Genomic DNA, 19,619 nt, shown 5'->3' with positions numbered 1-19,619 from the left:
TCAAATCCCTTGCTGTCAGTCAAAAGGCCAAGAGTATTAAATTTAGAATCGGCCCCTAAATTCTAAATTTAGAAGCTGCCTGCAGAGCCTTGGGCAACTCTCTCAGCTCCTGCCTCTCCAGCTAAACAGGGTAATAACACCCTCCTGCTTTATGGAAAGCGGAGAGTATTGATTAAATTCTGTAGTAAGGGACGAAGTACCCGCTCCAAAGTCATTCCACTTGACAAAGTAGGAGTAAATGAAAACTGCCAGGGAATCCATTACTGCTTCTCAAGCCAGAAACAGAAAATAATGATTATCCCCCAATTTTATCCTGGAAAGAATTTTTACATGTACATACAATTAATAGAAGGCTACCAGGTACTTGAAAAAAATGCTGATTTTTTTTTTTATATATATATATGTATGTATGTGTGTATGTATATGAATGATACAGGAGCCCTTGAAGTCTTAATCTGCAGAGTCCTTTTCTGCTTTTGCACACAAAATTAACGTTACTTTCTTCTGATGTGCAAGCATTAGTGTAGATTGTTCCTTCACTGATTTTCCAAGGTGCTTTATTAACTGAATTACTGTGGTGGACTTGTCCGGGTTAGCTACTTCCCCGTACCAGTATGCGTGGCAATACTGTTCTTCACAACAGCAAAGCCAGCACACAAGTTTTAAGCATGCTGTACAAAACCACTAATTTTAGGCTGCTGCTGTTTTATTTATTCTGTAGGCAGGACTGTAAGTCTAACACAGAGACAAACTATTGATTTCCTCAGTACAAGACCATAGATTTAAAGTCATACAAGAACGTTAAGGGCCTCAAATTTGATAATCCGTAATACACCGACCGCAGCAATTTCTTAACTCAGTAAAACTGCACTTGAACTGGAGCCCATATTTTTGACTCTGGTTTGATCTTACTTTGATCAGCTGTAGTGTACCTCCTACATGAACCTACAGTACATGACTCAGAGGAAAGTTAATTTTCCTGATCTCTTTATTAAGAACAAATAAAAACCACTGCAAACCAACAGGCTTGCAGGAAGGGAGGGAATCCTTCCTGACAAGTTTTCACTATTTTTACCTCTGTAGAGCTAGGACCAATATTCTCTGTGACACACTTGTGAACGTAACAGCGCTGATTGCTTTAGGAATAAAAATATTTCATTGTTTTTCTTCTTTCCTCCATACCCACACATTTATTGAACTATCATCCTCAACAGCAGCCAACAACAGGGAGTTCTACAAGACTATGATGTACAGCATAAGAAACATTTATCTTTTAAACCCACTCCTTAATATTTTCAAGTATTTCTTCTGTGTTCAGGACAGGTCTTTAGTATCTCATTATTTCAGAAACTGCTATCATTTCTCTTCTTAAGATCTCTTAAGCAGAAGATGTCTTTCCTTTCCAAACTGAATCAGGGTAGTCCTCATAATCCTGCTTTCATGACTGCTCTCTCCCACTTTTCTAGTGCTTCAAATCCTTTCTTTTACCCTTCACTGAAATGAAGTAACCAAGATTCAATATTAAATTCACAGTGAGGCGAGTCCGTCAATTTATACAATGACATGATAATATTTTCTAACTGATTCCCTTTCTAAATACAAGTCAAGTGTTGTGTTCGGGTTTTGGAGGCCCATTGCATATTAAGTAGATGCCTTTATTAAGCTGTCATCTATGACGTGTAGATCTTTCTCCCAAGAGGTTACAAGTCGTTCAGAATCCAATAAAGCATACAAGTAATTTTAAATTGCCCCTTCTACTTTAATTACCTTGCAAGTTAATTCCGTGTTCCAGCTACAGCATGCCATCCAGCAGCCTAGCTCTTTTCAGTCCTTCAGAAGTGCACCTGAATCACTCACAGTGTTCATTAATTGATTAATTCAGAGCCTTTGCAGAAAGTAATGTCAACATTTTATCCACTCCTTGTCCAGGTTATTGCTAAACATACTGGGTACAACTAGGTCTACTGTTAATCTTATTTTTTTATATTTTGTGTAGTTATTTTTAATTTATTTTTTTTCTATTTTGTCTTTCCATTCCAGAAGCAGCTGTTTATTGGTCATGTACCTGATGACTTAATTCATGGCAAAATTTTGCCTCCTACCCTGTGATTTTCAAGCTCCCTTAATCTTCAGTCCAACAATTTTGATTGAAAAGGCAGGTTACACATTATTGTGCACCTGTTTTGGGTTTATTCATGGCAGATTTTTTTTTTTAAGAAAAATTATTTTAAGGATAAAGATGATTCAGATGGGCAATCTTTCCCTTACAACAGAAATACCAAGTAATAACAAGAAAAAAGGTCAAACATAAGTAAAATTTCAAACCACAAACAGAAGCTTTGTTTATTAAACTTTTACACACTTACCTTGGCTTTCCAGTAGACTCTAAGTACACATGTGCTGCAAGTAACAACTTGGAAAGATAATGAATTGTGTGCCTTTGCCTGTGCTAAGGACATCTCCTTTATAACAATATTAACGTGGCTCTTCAATTGTAAACATATCTTTTAAAACTCCTATTTGTTCTGATGAGTTTATCTTCCTACATATTCCTAGTAATGCTCGTGGGTGCCTTTGCTTTTTTTTGTGGGGGTTTTTGGTGTTTGGCTGTGGGGTTTTGTTTTTTGGTTTTGAGGGTTTTTTTAATGGCAGATGCACTTGGCAGTATCTGTGACCTTGAGTTGTACATGTAAGCGAACAAGAGCGCCCAGTCCTGCAAGGCTCTTTATACATTCCAAGAAAGCTCAGAGAGGGGTGTCTCAAGGAAGGCTGAAGCATGATGTGCATACCAAGTCAAGTGCTTCATGATTTATTTATAGGGAAAAGTGGCATAAAAATTTGCTGAAGGGGAAAGAAAAATTAAGAACCTGGCTTACCTTGTCAGTGTAGACGAAGAACAGAATCACAACAGTAAGCTCCAACAGAAATACAATTAACAGCATGATAAAAAACTGTCAAGAGAAGAAGGGACAGGGGAAAAAACAAAAAGCAAAAACCATCAACATCTATTTCAGCTTTTTTCTGGATGCACGGTAAGTACATTCAGCAGATCATGCAGAATTGGGGGTGGGAGGCATACAGGCAGCAAGATGGCACGCGACACTCAGCAACTGAAAAAGCAGTTAAAGGACTTGTCAGGAAACGTAACAGCATCCAGGCATATGTATGGCTCATTTATATAACTGATTTCAGTAGTACAGCATAAAACCCCACAAAGATCTGTCCACCCAGCAGACCAGTGCTCTATTTGACAGCAACCCTTGAGGACTCTTCCCAGGCTAGGTTTTCTTCATTTTTTTTTTCCCCATTGGATCTTTCCAATTAACAAGATATCAGCAAAATGCACAGCTTAGACTTCCCATTGCAAGAGAAGATAGTCTGGTCCATAAACCATGAAGTCATAGCTCCTTTCAAGGGGAATTGTGGGAGAAGGGAAAGGCACAGCAAAAAGCTCGTATATCAAGTTAGCTTTACAAGCAGTTTTGGGTAGCTACACAAATCACCCACTGGTTTCAATTGAAAGGCTAATTTGTACTGAAGACATCAAAGCAGTCAGTCCATCTCTTTTTCTCCTCATAAGCCAGGGAACTGTCTAAAACACAGTAGTCAAAAGCTCAAAGGAGTGGATAAAATACTTTTAACACAGGTAGATTCTCTAAAGCCCTCAGCTCTGATCGACTTCAGCAGGAGGAACTGTTGGCAATGCCAAACACTTTTGAAAAACCATATCCCTTGCTTTTTGTTAAGATGTTGGACGGGGCTGCAGCACAAGTCTGCAGCAGCATCAACACAGTGGTTGCACCGGCTTTAGAACAAGCACTATCAGAGCATTAAATGAAACTAAGTTTTGCAAAGATGGCTAAAGGAGAGGGAGTAATTTTGGAAACTTTTTAGGCCCAGGCAAAGGTCCTGCTCCCTATAACACACACTCCACACACTTAGCAGCCTGCAAGGCTGGAATTCTAATACTGAGCAACACTGACTTAATTGAAAACCCATCCCCAAGAGAAAAAAACCCACAGTTACTGTGACATTAGCTTCAACCACAAGGCTGCAAACCTATGAAAGTTTAATAGCCACAAATCCTTATCAGAGCTTCTTCACTGCCTGGTAAGTCAAAACCAAACCTTTGAACCTATGGATTTCTGTGACTGAATGGAGGGCAAAAGGTCAAGAAGGGGAAAATACCTTTCTCCACTAGTACAATTACACTGTCTATAGAACTCATTGCATTTTGCCCTGCTAGTCTTAAATTAAAGTTTATTTTCAAATCTTCATTACTAGTATCTTCACGCCTGCCTGACCCTAATACTGGATCCTATTACTGCCCAGTTTTGAATCACAGAACTCATTCACACTCATGATCCAAGCTGATTTCCATATCATTGCCATCCAACACTGGCTTTGCAAACCAGTCTGGGTGCAGCTTGCTTATTTTTTTATGTTTACAATTTTAACCTGCCGCATAGCATTAATGGAAAGAGGACAAAGCACATCACACTTTGCAAAGATGCACAGACACTCTGCCATATTTTATTTGGCTGTGGGGTACTTTTTTGCTAATCCATAAAGCATGGCTTTTCCAAAATATGCATGCGAACACCACTATCTCCCTGTGAAATTCACTGGCACAGCCTGGATTACATTAGGCAATTTCTAAAACAAAAGAAGGATTCCTATCCATTATAAAGAGCGATCAGCATTTCCTACCACAGGACCCCAATTTCGTCAGCTTATAGTTTTGCCAAACCTTAATTGTCTATGCTTCTATAATCTGATCTTGTTTCTGTCTAACGGATAAAAGGTTTCGGAAGAACTTCAAAAATAGCACTTCAATTACTTCTAAGAATGAAAAAGGGAAAAGTATGTTATTCTGCCCAGGTTAAATTTCTGGTGGCTTAATCTGAAATCCTCTCATGCTCTGGTGTTTAAAGCAGGGACCTGAAACAAAGCGCAGCTCCATTTCAGGCACGTGCCTTTTGTCTTAGCCAGCTATGAGTGGATTTTTTTGGTTACATTATTAGCCTTCAAAAACCTGCATTTCACACGTCCAGTAGAGATGAGAGGGCTGAGCAGCTAAACCCTTCAAAGCCTGCAACCACAAAAAGCTTACTCACATGATTCCCGCAGCTCATGTGTGACCAGACAACTTGCAAACCATCCACAGAGCATCCTCCCTGCTCCTGTGGGGCCCACACATGCCCGCAATGCCTTTCTGCTGTCCCCTCAGAGCCAATGGCCTCCAGCCCCGCTTCACAGGACATCACCTGGAACCGTGGGTACGACCGGGAACCAGAGTAAAAATCAGGGACCTGTTTTTTCTCTGCTCTCAAGAAAGCTTTTCCTACCTTCACCGCACTCACTGGCACAGTACAGATGAAGCCAGGGAATGACTTTGCAGGAGAAGGAGGAGCCTACGGAAGAATGTTTTTAACAGCAGGTGGGAATGGTTTGGTTTAGGATAAGATCTGGCTATCAGTTTTAGAGGAACTGGACCTACTGGCAGCAGCCGATTGGAGCAGGACACACCAGAGAAAAGGCAAGGCCCGTGCAGTGGCAGGGAATGCCTACGCATGTGGAGACCCCGGAGAAGCTATGCCTTTGAGAGGATGGCAGCCTGTGGAGGGACCCCATGCTGGAGCCATGTAAAAAAAAGAGCAAGAAACAAGGAGTGGCAGAAAAAGGAAAACACCCCACACTGACCCCCATGATGGAGTATAACGTGTAGGGAGTGGACTAGAGACTGGCAAGGAGGGAGAAAATGTCCCTGGAGGGAAGTTGATGTGTCTTCCCAAGCATGTAACTGTTTGTCATCGTTTCTCAATACCAGAATTGGTAATAAAAAGTTTATCTTGATTGGCAATAAATTAAGTGAAATTTAATGACTCAAGAGTGTTTTCCCCTGCAACATCAAGTCATAAAACTCTGCTAGAACTCCCTCAATCTTAGAGCTGGAGCAGGCAGTTGCTGTTGCCAGCTATGCCACTGTGTCCAGCAGCAGAAGCCTGTGGGCTAGATCTCTGGGCAAGACCATGACGGTGCTCCTACCTTATTCAATTCATACTAAAGAAATAGGTGTGACACTGCCATCGTAAAAGATGCTAAATTATGAAGTCAACCACTCAAAATTTAGGAAATCTCAGAATAAAAGTTCTCTCAGTGATGGTTATGTACCATGTGTATGTCTTTCCCTACACAGGCTCGGAGGTTCCTCCAGGCTATTAGAGGTGGGAATTTGGTTTCATGCATTGCAGATTTTGGAAGTCATACTGTGAAACAAAATTAATGTATAGTGTTGAAAAAAATCAAAACCTTGATAAGTAGGATTATGCTTTTTCTCTATAGAAAAATATTTTTGTTTTTAAGTAAGACCTCTAGTTTTATCTTACTATTTGCATTCATTGACAAAAAGTACACTGTTACATCACAGATAACTAACCTGTATTAGTAATCCCACTGTGTGCAGTCGAGACATGCACTGTATCTTTTATTGCAAAGGTAAATTAGGTGAGGTCAACCTCAAGGTGGAGGCTTCAAATTCACCACCTTGTAAGAGCTACAAGTACCTACACATCAGCACATTTATCACCCCCTTCTAAAGAAGGGAGGGTTGATACCACTGAACTACCTGAACCCAAACCAACATGTCAGAAAGTAAAAATCGAGGCTTCAGACTCAGCTGGCTGCAAAGCATAGCCTGCACACCTCAGCACATCTTCTGATCCACCAGACTAAAGTGCATGCATGGATGCACGCACAGCCTGCTCCTCTTTTCCCACAGCTCCTTTCAAGAAAAGTTCACTTTCAGTTCCATCCTCAGTATCATCCCAAAGGGAATGATGCCCAATCTGGGGCCAGAACCAGCCTGGCATATCCCATTCAAAATTAAAAGGGAGAAACATAAGCCCATTGAAAGCCCACAGCACCCAAAGTCCCCCCACACCTCCTGGAAACTCTCACAGCTCCTTTTTAAATGAGTTCTCTCACTGTGGTGGTAAATACAGAAAAGAATAAAAATGAGTTTTGCTTTGGTTCACTGGGGCTGCAGGCTGTTGGTATAATAAAGATTTATGCATGGAGAAACAACAATCCCAAAGCAATGCATTCATGTAAAACTCCATAAAAAAAAGATTAATCTGACCTTGTACAGATAGATGCTTTACTACACTACTTGTCAAATAGTGGAATGCAACCTAGTCGAGGTTCACTGGAGAGGTATCGACTACACAGCTCTTTATAATTACACCTGAAATAACTCCACAGCAGTTCTGATGAGAAGAGAGGTAAGGTGACACCCTTCTGTCTAGCTACCACTGCTGATTTCCAGCCCTTAAGAAAACTAAGGCCAGTTTCTCAGCACTTACCTTCATATTCTATTCTTCTATAAAGCCCATGACTTTCCCACAGGTTCCCATTAAAGGAGGAGAGAAAAGCAAGCATGCAATTGCTATCAAGTCTACCTTAGAGCTATGCATCACCCTCCTGATGCCAGAAAGAAAAATCTATTAGAGAAGAAGAGGTCCCAACTTGCAACTCCATCCCCATTGGAGCAAGCTAACTGCTTTTGGCCTGCAGCAGCTCCCAGGATGAAGAGGGAAAAAAAATAGAAGATTTGCTGGCAATCTTTCCTCTGTAACACCACCTGCAAGTTTGATACAGTCACGTATTTTGCCTTTTAGTTAGGCTGGATTACCAAGGCCTAACTGATCAGCTTTAATTTCAGCATTACATTTCACTTCCTAATTAATAAGCAACTCAGGAGAAATTACAAAGTATTCATTGATCTTCCAAGAGAACTCTAACTTCATAGCCTGGCAGGGATTTTAATTTGTCTGCCTGGTCCTAACAGGTACATATGTAACTTTGGTCTTCAACAATAGTCCAGCTCTGGTTGCTAGAAGACTGAGTCTCTTAGATTCACAGAAACATATAGGTTGACAATGACCTCTGAGGATCATCTGGTCCAACCCCTTGCTAAAAGCACAGTCAACTAGATGAAGCCATGCAGAGCTGTGCCCAGTCACCTTCTGAGCATCTCCAAGGATGAAAATGGACAGCCATCCATAGCTTCACTGGACACCTTTTTCCAATACTTGACCATCTTCATGATAACAAATATATTCCCCATCTCTAATTGGAATTTCCCTTGTTGTAACTTGTGTCTCTTACCTCTTGTCCGATCCCTGTGAATCCTTCCAAAAGCTGTATTTTCTTTAGACTCTACCATAAGGTACTTGAAGATAGGAATAAAATTTCCTCCTTGCTTTAATTTCTTATGACAGAACAAACCCAGTTCTCTCAGTCTGTCCTTGCACATCACGTGTCCCATAATCATCATGGTGGCCCTGCCACTGGGTTCCTTCCCTTCTTGTATGTACATGTCTCTTCTACTGGGGAGCCCCAAACTGGGCTAAGCACCCCAGATGTAGCCTTATCTTATTCTGGAAGAAGATGTTATTTTTTCTCAGTGTCAAGAAATGTAAAGGAATGTGGGGCTTGGTATGGCCCACAACTACCCAATTATTACATTTATCTTTTTATTCTGATTTTAAAAAAAGGCACATATTAAAGTGCAGGCTCTCCACACATTTGAAAAATCCCTGCTTGTTCCGATCAAAAGGAGAAAGTCTTTTATTTTTGAGTTGAAAGGAGGATTATCTGATTGTGTTTCTGTGCTTTAGGCCTAAACTATCTGCCAAGAAGAAAATTTTTTTATTGATTTTTAGATTATAATTTGATATGAACAGAACTACTATCAAAAATTACATCACATTCTGCACATAACCTTCTCTCCAGGGACAGCATCTTCTGCATATATACTGAAAGTGTAAACAGTATGTCTCTTTTTTGAATAAGTGAAGTTAAACCTTTACTTACAAATTCAGAGCTCCATTAAAGTCAAAAGAACTTAATGGATTTTACAGCAGCTACACTTTACCAAGCTGCCTGAAAATGGAGAACAGCTTTCCTTGAATTTAATATGCTTTGTAATTTTCCTGTTCTCTTATCATAAATTATATTATTTATATTAAAATAATACTGACAAGACTGAGTGGAGCTGCCTCATTACTATGGTTGGCATTGTCAAAATCTTATGTCTTCCCTGCAGAAGTGTAGCATCCCCATGCCTAACCAAATTAACACAGATGCATCAACAAACTTAAATGCAAAAAGTCAAGCACCAAAAGAGGTAACACTGTCAGAGGTCCTGAATGCTCTAAACTATTGCCAAATGTTCTGCATATTCCACACTGAGGAAAAAATCAAGCCACTTATTAAAAGTCAAAAATCAATTCAAGAATTCCCACTGAGGTACTAGAAAACAGAACTCCAGGTGCTGGAGAACAAGCTGCTCTTTATAGGGGCCCTGTACCTGCTTTCATGTACCAATGCTTGCCAATGTTGGCTCTGGCTTCCTAAGCACAGCAACACAAAGATCATCCCCAAGCATTTCAAAAGGTTTCCCAGAATAACTTTTTTTATTACATACTGGTACAGGCCTCCACAGAATGAAAACTGAAATGGTTATAGATTTTACCAGCGCTCAAAAAAAGAAAAAAAAAATGTTGAAACTTCCTTCCACTTTTGAAAGTGAAAGTGTTTAATGTATCATTAGTTCTCACACGAAGTTTGATTTAACATAATTCCCCAAAGGCATTTTGATCTGATATATTAATAGGGAGTAGGAACATATGAAAGGCTCCCTTAGTTTTTAAAAGTTTTCTTTGATTTTCTTTTCCAACGAACTGAGCAAGGAGAGGAGAACAGAAGAAAAAGTGCAATGGGAATTGTACTTGAATCTTAGAAATTACTTCTTCTGCAGCCTGGAAGACTTTTACAGAAAGACACAAGAGCAGCAAAAGAGAAATGACAGGACAGTGCTCAGAGAGTAACAATAACTGGGATTACAGTCAATAAAACCCCAGTGTATTGATCTACCACATGAACTTCACAACAAAAGGGAAAGGGCAGCTTGCTTCCATCAATTGCCACCACAGTGGATTCTGATTCTACATCTCAGTACCAAAGCTTTTGCTGACACTCTTTGAATTGTCCTGTTAGTTCCATACCATTGCTCCTACTTACCACCATTTGTAGCACCATGCATGCTTCCTTTTTGCCCATAGTATTTAGAGTCCTCAAATATTTGTAGACTTATGTCCCATCTGAGCCCTCTCTCTGACATGCTGTGCATATTTAGCTCTTTTAATACTTCCTTGGAAGTAAATCTCTTTAGCCTCCCGATCTTTTTTTTTCCAGCATAAAATGATAAGTTTGCTCATAAACTGTAAAAAGGCAATAATATATTTAAGCAAACTTACAAACAGAAACTCCATTATGAAAACGGCATGTATCTAAATTTGGTTCATCAGCTATTATTCTCTAAAAGCTTCAACAGTTAATTCATTGTGATTGTGACAAAGTCGTGCATGCTTTATGCCTGCTGGATATATACTACAGCTCTGTTTATGTTTGGACTATATTTTTTATGCACATGCAAAAACTCCTGCTGATCAGTAAGGCTCAAGGAAACCTGCAGTAATTATTTCTGGGAAGATATACAACATATGCAGTTTTAACACATTAACAGTGTTTCATTTTAGTCTCATTACTGCTTTCAGTTGGAATCATTCAGTCTTACTGCATTAGTAAGCAAGAGTTGAGAGACTTGACATTCCCAGACTACATGTCATAGGATATTAACTGGCATTTTGTGGCATTTCTAGTAACTTTCTATCTTCTCCAATAACTGACTCAAAAACCAATGGAGTGTCATCAAATATTAACCAGGTATCACTCTCACACCACAACAGTAGGGGGTATAGGCCCATTTAACAGATCACAATTTATTACTCCGTAGCACAAATAAAGGTCTCGCTGGCCTTTGACTGTCTTTAAGGGTGTTTAATCGCTTCTGTAAACATAACGCAAAGGTGTGACATGATCTGGTGTCAATCTTTACCCTAGTCAAGACAGAAACTCATCCTACTTGTGAAGTACTATGCGGCTGAAGAAGAACTAAAACATTAGACTGGCTCTTACAAGTCTCTGTGCCACCTCATTAATAACAAAGCAGTTGCCTGAGTCTGTCTAACATAGCTAATGGAAATAGCAAATACAACTAAAAGGCTCTGGCTAGGGGTTAATTCAGTATTCCCCATCTATCGCAAAGACATGCAAAGTTAATTAGTGTCTAAACCTACACCTTTTACTCAGACTTTTATATCACCTGGGTGCTTAGTAAGTGGAGCTTCTTCCCTGAATCTACCATCCCCAGGATATTTCTTGTCATCTGCAGCTCCAGCATGAAATGAGATCAGACAGCTCAGCGCCCTGAGAGGAAGAGGAGAGCAGCAGTGAGTGCTCCCCACACAGCCTGGCTGGGGACCACGTGAGTCAGCAGGGCTGGCTTCACACTTATGTTCACACCGAACATCTGGCTGACCCCAAGTGCTAGGCAAACTGACAGAAGGTCCCCCAAGATAAGAGCAAATGTCATGACCATGCTGCTCGGCTGATTTACAATGAGCTGAAGGGGAAAAAAAATTCCTCTGAAATTCTGCAATTGTCCTTTTACACATATTTGCAAACCCTGAGCTAAGCTTGCAATCGGACCTCACTTCCTAATTATAACAACTGAAAATGTCTCTTCTTTCTAAGAGTCTCAAAACAGCATCTGGAAACTGCACTGCCTGTTTAAGTGAAGGAAACTGTGAGAAGCAGATGGTCAAGAAGAGAAAAAAGACAAGGTAGAGTATTTTGTCTGTGTTTAAATTCTACTACTGGTTTTCTCCCCAATTTTCTGTTCCCAAATGTGCTACACAGAGGCTGCTGCATCAGATGCACATGGGTCAGTCTTGCAGTAGTTTAAAAAATGAACAATAAGTCAGTTTGGCTTACCTAATTCTGCCTTTTAGCTGGTAATATTCTCCTACTGGGGAACTGAAATGTCTATAGCATCAAATCAGCTCTGGCTATATCTTGTGTAGGCATCGCTGATTTACACAAGCTAGCTTCCACTTTACCTCTAGAGTTACATTTTTCTGAGGTTCAGTTAATTCTAATCCTTAAAGAAAAAAGCCAATGTTGTTCTTTAATTTAAGAAGCAGTGTTAAGGTGGCTAAAATAGCAAATGAGTGACTTGGAACATAAGCACACATGCTGCTTTGGTAAGCCTATGGCTTTCTATCTGAGGAGATAGTTTTATTGTTAGGAAAAAAAAAAAAATCAAATGTTATGCTCAAAAGTGACATTACTATCTGGGCGGGCAAGGAGCACACAGGTTACCTGTCCTTTACGTTCAAAATTAGAGCAAATCTGTTGCCTACCAGATCTTGCAGGTGACCCTAGGTCTGTAGCAAAAGTCCATCAAAATCAGCAGAGGTCAGTCTTACAGATCAGGAAATGAACACGTCTGTCCAGAGACTGCAAGCTCTGGCAGAAAACAGGCTTCCTTAGAAGTGTTTTCCTGACCAGCATGTAGTCTTACTCTCTGCTCTTCCGCTGTGAGGTTCATTGGGTTGCTTAATTGTCCTGGTAATTTGACATGCAGTGAGGTATCTCTGACCCACCTCAAACCCTTACAGACAGTAGTAGGGCAAGATGAGGAGGCTTGGTTTCTGGGTCCCCTTTTGAAATGGCTCAGAGCCAGGTTTCTTTTCAACAAATTCTGGCACGTGCAAGTTGGTTCAATGCCAAGACAAAAGATGGGGTGAAGGAAGGCTTTCTAAGTGATAAGGGATCTTGAGCCTGCGTAGACTGTCAGAGAAGCTGATGTTGCTAATACACAGCTAACAACTACTAGTGAATAGATTAATCAACCAGGAGTTAGGAACTCAGGAACAGTGATATCCATTCAGACAAACAGATTAAGCCTTGATATAAATTAGTATAGCTCCACTGACTCCTGCTCATGGCACTGTCACACTGTTTGACTGCCATAAAGCAGCATCTTGGCAATACAAAAAGGAATGGGGATGTTAGGACGAAGTTCTTCACTGAGAGGGTCGTTGGTCACTGAAACAGGCTCCCCAGGGAAGTGGTCAGGGCACCAAGCCTGTCAGAGTTCAAGGAGCATCTAAATGACACTCTTAGTCATATGGTTTAATTTTAGGTAGTCTTGTGAGGAGCAGGGAGTTGGACTCCTTATGAGTCTCTTCAAACTTGATATATTCTATGATTCTATGATTCAAAGCATACCAAGCACTAGTGGCATCAGTCCAAATTAGAAAAAGAAATACTACCCTATGAGGCAAGCCCTTCCTACACATTTGAGCCTAGGCTCAAGTCTAAAAACAGGAATGAAGGTAAACAGCTTTATTCTTTCTCTCCTCTGTTTCCAGGTTCTTTGATTAACTGCTACCAGTTAATGAAGAAGCTGAAGAAAAGAAGGGAGGAATGGGAGGACTTAGCTCCCATCCACTCCCGAGTTTCAGTATTGGCCAAGCAGAAGGACCTAAAAACTCAAATGCAATGAGGAGCAGATTCTTAATAATAAGGGAGAGGCAACAAAACCAGGGGAGTTTGGTGCTCAGTGCTTACAGTCCAAACAGGTTGCAAGTTAGGGCTTTCATATGCAACACAGCACTACACAGAGAAGCGTTATACATAATGCTCTCGGCCTGTGTGTATGGTATCTTCCTGGTCTTTGCAAGTGAGCTTGCTGCTGTGGCTGCAGACACAGTTTCCCTGATTTTGCTACACAGATTGCTAAAAGAACACAAGCTCATGTGCTAAGCTGGAATGAAAATCTACTGTTTGGTCTGTAGCATTAAATAACTGAGATGAAGTAATTCACAGGCTATTTCTTTCCCATTTAGTTGCTTTGAAATAAATTTCCTGTCACCAATGGAGTTTCAGCTGTCAGGTCTCTGATTGGATCCAGTGACACTACTGAAAACAGTAGGGTTTTTTATTCTCCTTTTCTTCCCACTCATTAACTTTTTCCTTATTTTCTTTATTGCTATTTCATTTACAGATGAGCTGGCTGAAATTCAGAAAACTCTCAACAACACAGTACAAAACATCACTAGCACTCATTTTCCCCTTGGACTATTCCATAAATAAGAGTCTTTCGCTGTCTGGATAGGTATCCAGATATGTATATAGAATCAGCTCTTTTCACAGCTGGTCTTGACCTAATATCAAAGTTTAATTCTGATCTTACTTATTCCAGCAACTGTGATGAACTCCTCGCTTATTAACATGAGGTTCTCATTTAAGTTAAGCTGAACACATAGATCTGTCTATTAAGGATTGTTTTCTTTCCCCTTCTCATTGATCATTGTTTCATCTTTTGCGCAAAAAGAAATCAGGCTTATCCACAAAAAGGGGAAAGAGGGCGCATCTAAGCTGTCGTCTTATTTATCTGATCCTTGATCTGATGGAACATACCCAACCTTAGCACTTTATAAGAAGGCAGCTGGGTTTGAGTAACCAGAGAAGAACCAGCATTTTGTCTGCTTCAAGCCCTTTCCCCTTTCTAATATATTCCTGTATGGGCAACACGTGGTGAAGAATCACCTACATCAACTTAAGGCCTTTTTAGGCCTTAAGGTCTACACAGGCAAGACTCACCCTCTCCTCTTTTGATCGGATTATTGGCCATGTTGCATATCCCAACCATGAGCAGAAAAATATGTTATTCGTATCATATCATTGGAGAAAAAAAAACCCAAAAAACCCAACAGCTATGCATATGCACTCTAACACTCAAATAGACATAAAAATCATTCGTTCACAAAGGGCCTGATATTGGTTTTTACCAGTGACTATGATTTCCTGGACCAAAAGTAAGTTCCTGTTTGCAAAAAATTTACATCAGAACATGTTTACATGCCCTTTCTAGCAGCTTCTCTGAATGTCCTGTTTCCCATTTAACTGAAGGTAACATTGCAATTGGGCTGATTGGCTCAGCTAGGACAGCCTGCAGTAGAATTCATGGAAATCAGCTAATTGTGCCCATTAGGCACTTTCAACAAAACAAAAATTGAGAACTAACTTTGCTTTGGGGTACTTATTTATCATTTGGACATAATACATATGATGAAAGAAGTCAAAATTGTCATCACTATTATGGAAACATGGACTAAATACTTCTTAAAGGTCATTGTAGCACACAGGACAGGTAGACAGTCTTCTGTGATCAGAGAAAGAGACAAAGGCACTGAGTTGAGATTTAGACAATTTGGGCTTGCTTCATAGCTCTCCCACAATGTCCCAGAGCAACCTATGCGAGGCACTTAGTTTCACTGTGCTGCATCTCTCCATCTGTCTAATGAGGATAATAATACTTTCCATTTGTCTTATCCATTTAAATTGTAAGCTCTACTGGTCAGGGACCTCCTCTTACTAGGAGTTTTATGCAGAACAAGCATCCTGATCTCATGGGCTGCCTGCATGGGATACTGTAATACAGATAATAAATAACATAATCCATCATGATTTAAGGTCTAGAGATGAGATTTTTTACCTGGACTATCCATGGCATAATGACCTTTATCAGTGCAAGCATACAGATATGGATCTCTGCTAAACATGTATGAAAGGCAGAGAAATCGGGCAATTCAGCTCCTCAAACATAGACCTTAAGCAATTAACCTAAAAAACAATGTTTAAGTGATCCTTAAGTGTCTGTGTAAGCCAGCATTTGAATATGAAAGAGAAAAAAAAAATACTTAATCAGGCATAAATTTCTTTAGCATAGAGCAGTGGCATGTGCACATCTGCATACAGCACCTGCCTAAAGTCAGTGCTCTGATCAAGTCATCATAACTGATCGTGCTAGCGTGGCACAGCACACTGGTGCATCACCTTTTGCAAGGACCTGCCCTCAGCTGAAAGGACATGCACTGCAACAGAGTTAAGCACACTCAAGCTAAGCATCTTGCTAAAATTCACAAAGATGATGGATATGGCTAATAGCTCTGATGGACGTTAGAACTAGAACATATTTGCAAAGGGGAAGGGAGCAAAAACAGATTCCTAATTTTGTTTCAAGGTAGCCTATAGAGATTCGCAGTACAGCTAGATCATCCTGCAGCACAGGATCAAATACCTATGGAAAAAAAAAAATTTAAAAATCAACGTAAGTCCATAAACTAACTTTCTCAAGTCAGACTCTTAGCTTACTACCTCTCTCACCTGTTCAGGACAGTGACCCAACCCATCAGAACAAAGCTGCCATTTTCTAATTACAGCTGAGCTTGTAGCCAAGGGACCTCTGTTATACAATCTTGAACAGTAAGAATAGCAAAAATGTCAAAGGAATCTTACTGAAGCAAGAAATCATTTTTCACCTGCTTCACTCATCAATTTGCATCTACATTCAGATGCAAGTTTATATACACCAGGTCATATACTTATTTCAAGAAATGCTAGTTGCTCTGATATCCCTATGGAAATTTAATGATGGAAAAGTTTATCTTCTTTCACATTGCAGCTGGAGCAAGTAAGAATCATTATAAATATCCATTCTTTGTTCATAGAGATCTTAGAATGACAGCCGCACAACTCGCCCCATGTGTGTATTTTTGCAGAAATGCAAACAGGATGGTTGAGGTTTCCTTTTAAAATTATTTTTCCACACTCCTTTTTAGATGTTCATATTATCCTATTCCTCTGAATGCAGAGAAATAGGAATGGGCTTTTTTCTTTAGAGATTAATGAGGCATTGTCCTGGCCATACATTGCCACTGAGTAAAGAATACCTGCCATCTCCTTAGTTGGTGGACACCAGGTAAGTCCTTTCAAGTCAGTAAAACTGTGAAGCTTTAGGCTATCTAAACACTCTATTCAGAGAATTAACGTGGGTCATTCCTGACTATTGCATGCAGCTATGCAAAAATCTCATTTACAAATTAAACTTTACTTCTGCTTTTAACCTCCTTTCTCCATCTGTCCTCTGCTACTTAAAACACTTTGTCTGTCTTCCTTTCTTTCAAAAGTCATTGGCAAATGCCAGAGGTAGGCAGTTATTATTGTTCACACCTAACATCACAGCAGCCTAATACCAAAGAGCTTACAGGTTTGCTCTGACAACGCAATACAAATGTCATATGTGGAGAACACAAAGATACAGGATCAGAGTCTCATCTGCTCTGCAACCTAGTGTATGAAATATAAATAGATCAAAATGTCCATTTGATACTGCTCATTTCTCATTCACTCAGACTCTTTAGGAAATCTCATCCCTTACCACATCATCGAACAGTAGCACTATTCATAAGGCAAGATCATAAACAAACATCCTGCTGTGTCCAACACCACAGAAAATCCTGCTCCTCCAATGCAGGTGGGTTGAGCTAGTAGTTCTTCCTGTCCTGCTCCCTCCTCGTCCATTTTAGGACCCCAGTGGTGCTCCATGCCTGCTGCAATATTTCCAATGTCTTCCTCCAAACCACCCACCCCAACAACAACAGCACATCCTCCCAACTACATCCTTCCCCAGCTTGTAACTGCCACATCCTTTCCTCTTTCTTCTGCTTTTAGAAAGCAGAACAAGAGGTGCTCCTGTTGTGTGGGAGGCCTTTCCAGTCCTTGCAGTTCTAGAGACTACCACCAACCTATCATTAGGATGGGATGCACTAGAGGAGATAACAGCAAGTGGAGGTCCAAATTGTTCTGGGTTAGAGCAGGTATGTCCATGTGGTCCATATGCTTATGATGCCATAAGTGTCTTCAAGGAGATCTTAAGGGCGTGATTTCAGAGCAGGTGGTGACAGGAATACAGTACAAGCAGAGCATCTGGAGAACCAGACAACATTAGCATCATCTTTATTACTGTCCATGGTCATATTTAACATCCCAGACTCTCTCTCACGTTGTATTGGGAAGAGGAAAAGAGGAGGTCAGGAAACCTGTTACTCAAGAGATACACAGAGATGTTCTGCTCAGTGGAGCAATATTTGATCTCGTATATGCAGATATATACCACTCCCACCACAACAGCATCCCTGGGTACTCTTCCAGCTTGATTTATTCCACTTCCTTTTCTTTTTGTCCATTCCAAGCCTCACTTCATCAGACTACTGAATGCATATAGACTACTGAAACATGCAAGGGACACAATAGCCTAGTTTTTACTTCTTGCTTTCATTTTAGTACTCCATTAACAGCTTTTCATTGCTTTTAAGCCTACCACAAACCTGTTTCAACTGCCTGCAGACCTTGTCTAACTCCTGTCCATCCCAGTTCCCTAAGCTTGTTTAGCACTTGCCTCTCTATTGATCTAGTGCTAGGGTTGGCCAAATATCAGGAGATAAGGGCAAATTAAGAGAATCGCATACATTATCCAGTGAATAGTACAACAGAATATACTACCCATACAATCAAATAGCCTCCATCAGCCCATCTTAAACATCTGTGTGGCCAGACTTCAGTTTCTCTGTCTGTGTATGATCAAAGCTCCTGTTTCCAAATGGAAGAAAAAGGTAGGAAAAGTTCTCTCAACCAAATGCTGCACAAGAGGATATGGTAGTGACATCACACATGAGCAAGACAACCTATTCCATGAGTTGCTGTCACTTTTGTGGTAATACCTTCTGGAGACATAAATTACAGAATTTAGTTCAAAAAGCAATCTTAGCTACTGCCAGGAGCAAAGCCAGATGTTAAGTGGTGGCCTGGGAGATACAGAAAGGAGTATAAGGACTTGATCCTGCAATGACTGTTAAACACAGTGTGCATCACATACACACAGGGTTGCCAATGTTTAGTAGCTTTCTCTTTACAACTTAGATGGTAAATGCTATCCCATCCCAGCTGCAACAGAACAGTTCTCTTAAAAAGCAGTAGAAAAGAGGCATTCTCAGGGATGTTTAACCAAAAAATTAGGTATTTTGGGAAGAGATTCTTATCATTTTGGCAGAACACAGCATTGGGAACACCTGTGAAATAAGAAAAAGATGAAGAGATGTAGCAACAACACCACCCTAAGAACAGCCTTGATTTGATATCCAGCAAGTTCTTTCATTCGGGCATTTATATTTTGCTACCTGCGTTACCTAGAAAAACAGGAGCTGGCCAAAACCAAATGCCCCGACCCTGAATTTACAAGCACTATTTCAAACACTAGTCAAATAGAACCATCTATTTGGGGAAAGGAAGACTAAGAGAAAAACACATATGATAAAATTTTGCTCCCAGAAACAGAAGCTCCTACCATCATCCTTTTCCCTTCCAAATAGATAGACTCAACAGAAGAACTCACAAGAGCTCAAAAATCTCACTGGTATTTAATGAGGGTAAGTAAGAACACACTGTGGAAAGTTACTCTAGAATAAACAAAAAGTGAATTCAGTGTAGACTAATGAAACTGTATTTCAGCCCTCTGTAGTTGGGCTTATTCAGAATTAAAGTAGCTCTAATCAGCTCTAACGTAACTCCATTTTGAAGAAAATTGAGTAAACAGAGGCCATACTGAATCCCTACAGAATGCAAATGTAAGGGCAGGCAGACGATGAAATGCTGGTACCAAATCAGACCAAGCGTCCCAATTCTTCCATGCAAAGAGTTCCTAAATACTTTTGTATTCCTTTGCGTTACTTAACTTGATCCATCAAGCACAGTCCTTACATCATGCACTGAAGGGCATTAGGTTAGTCCTTACATTGTGCATT

General features: G+C 40.2%; 1 protein-coding gene across 1 annotated transcript in view; it reads right to left on the bottom strand.

Moving 5' to 3' along the window:
• The window catches only part of TSPAN4 (tetraspanin 4), a gene marked incomplete at its 3' end in the record, with an annotated part of 208,036 nt that overhangs the window by 53,860 nt on the left and 134,557 nt on the right, over window positions 1-19,619 (bottom strand). Inside the window, exon 3 of the mRNA XM_082000000.1 lies at window positions 2,877-2,951. Within this exon, the coding sequence (XP_081856126.1) occupies window positions 2,877-2,951 (75 nt within the window). The remainder of the gene's footprint in view (window positions 1-2,876; window positions 2,952-19,619) is intronic.

This window comes from Phaethon aethereus, assembly GCF_964289735.1.
Source record: "Phaethon aethereus genome assembly, chromosome: 5".
Taxonomy (NCBI): Eukaryota; Metazoa; Chordata; class Aves; order Phaethontiformes; family Phaethontidae; genus Phaethon; species Phaethon aethereus.
The sequence above is the reverse complement of the archived record's forward strand: the minus strand, read 5'-3'. Positions and strand labels throughout refer to the sequence as shown.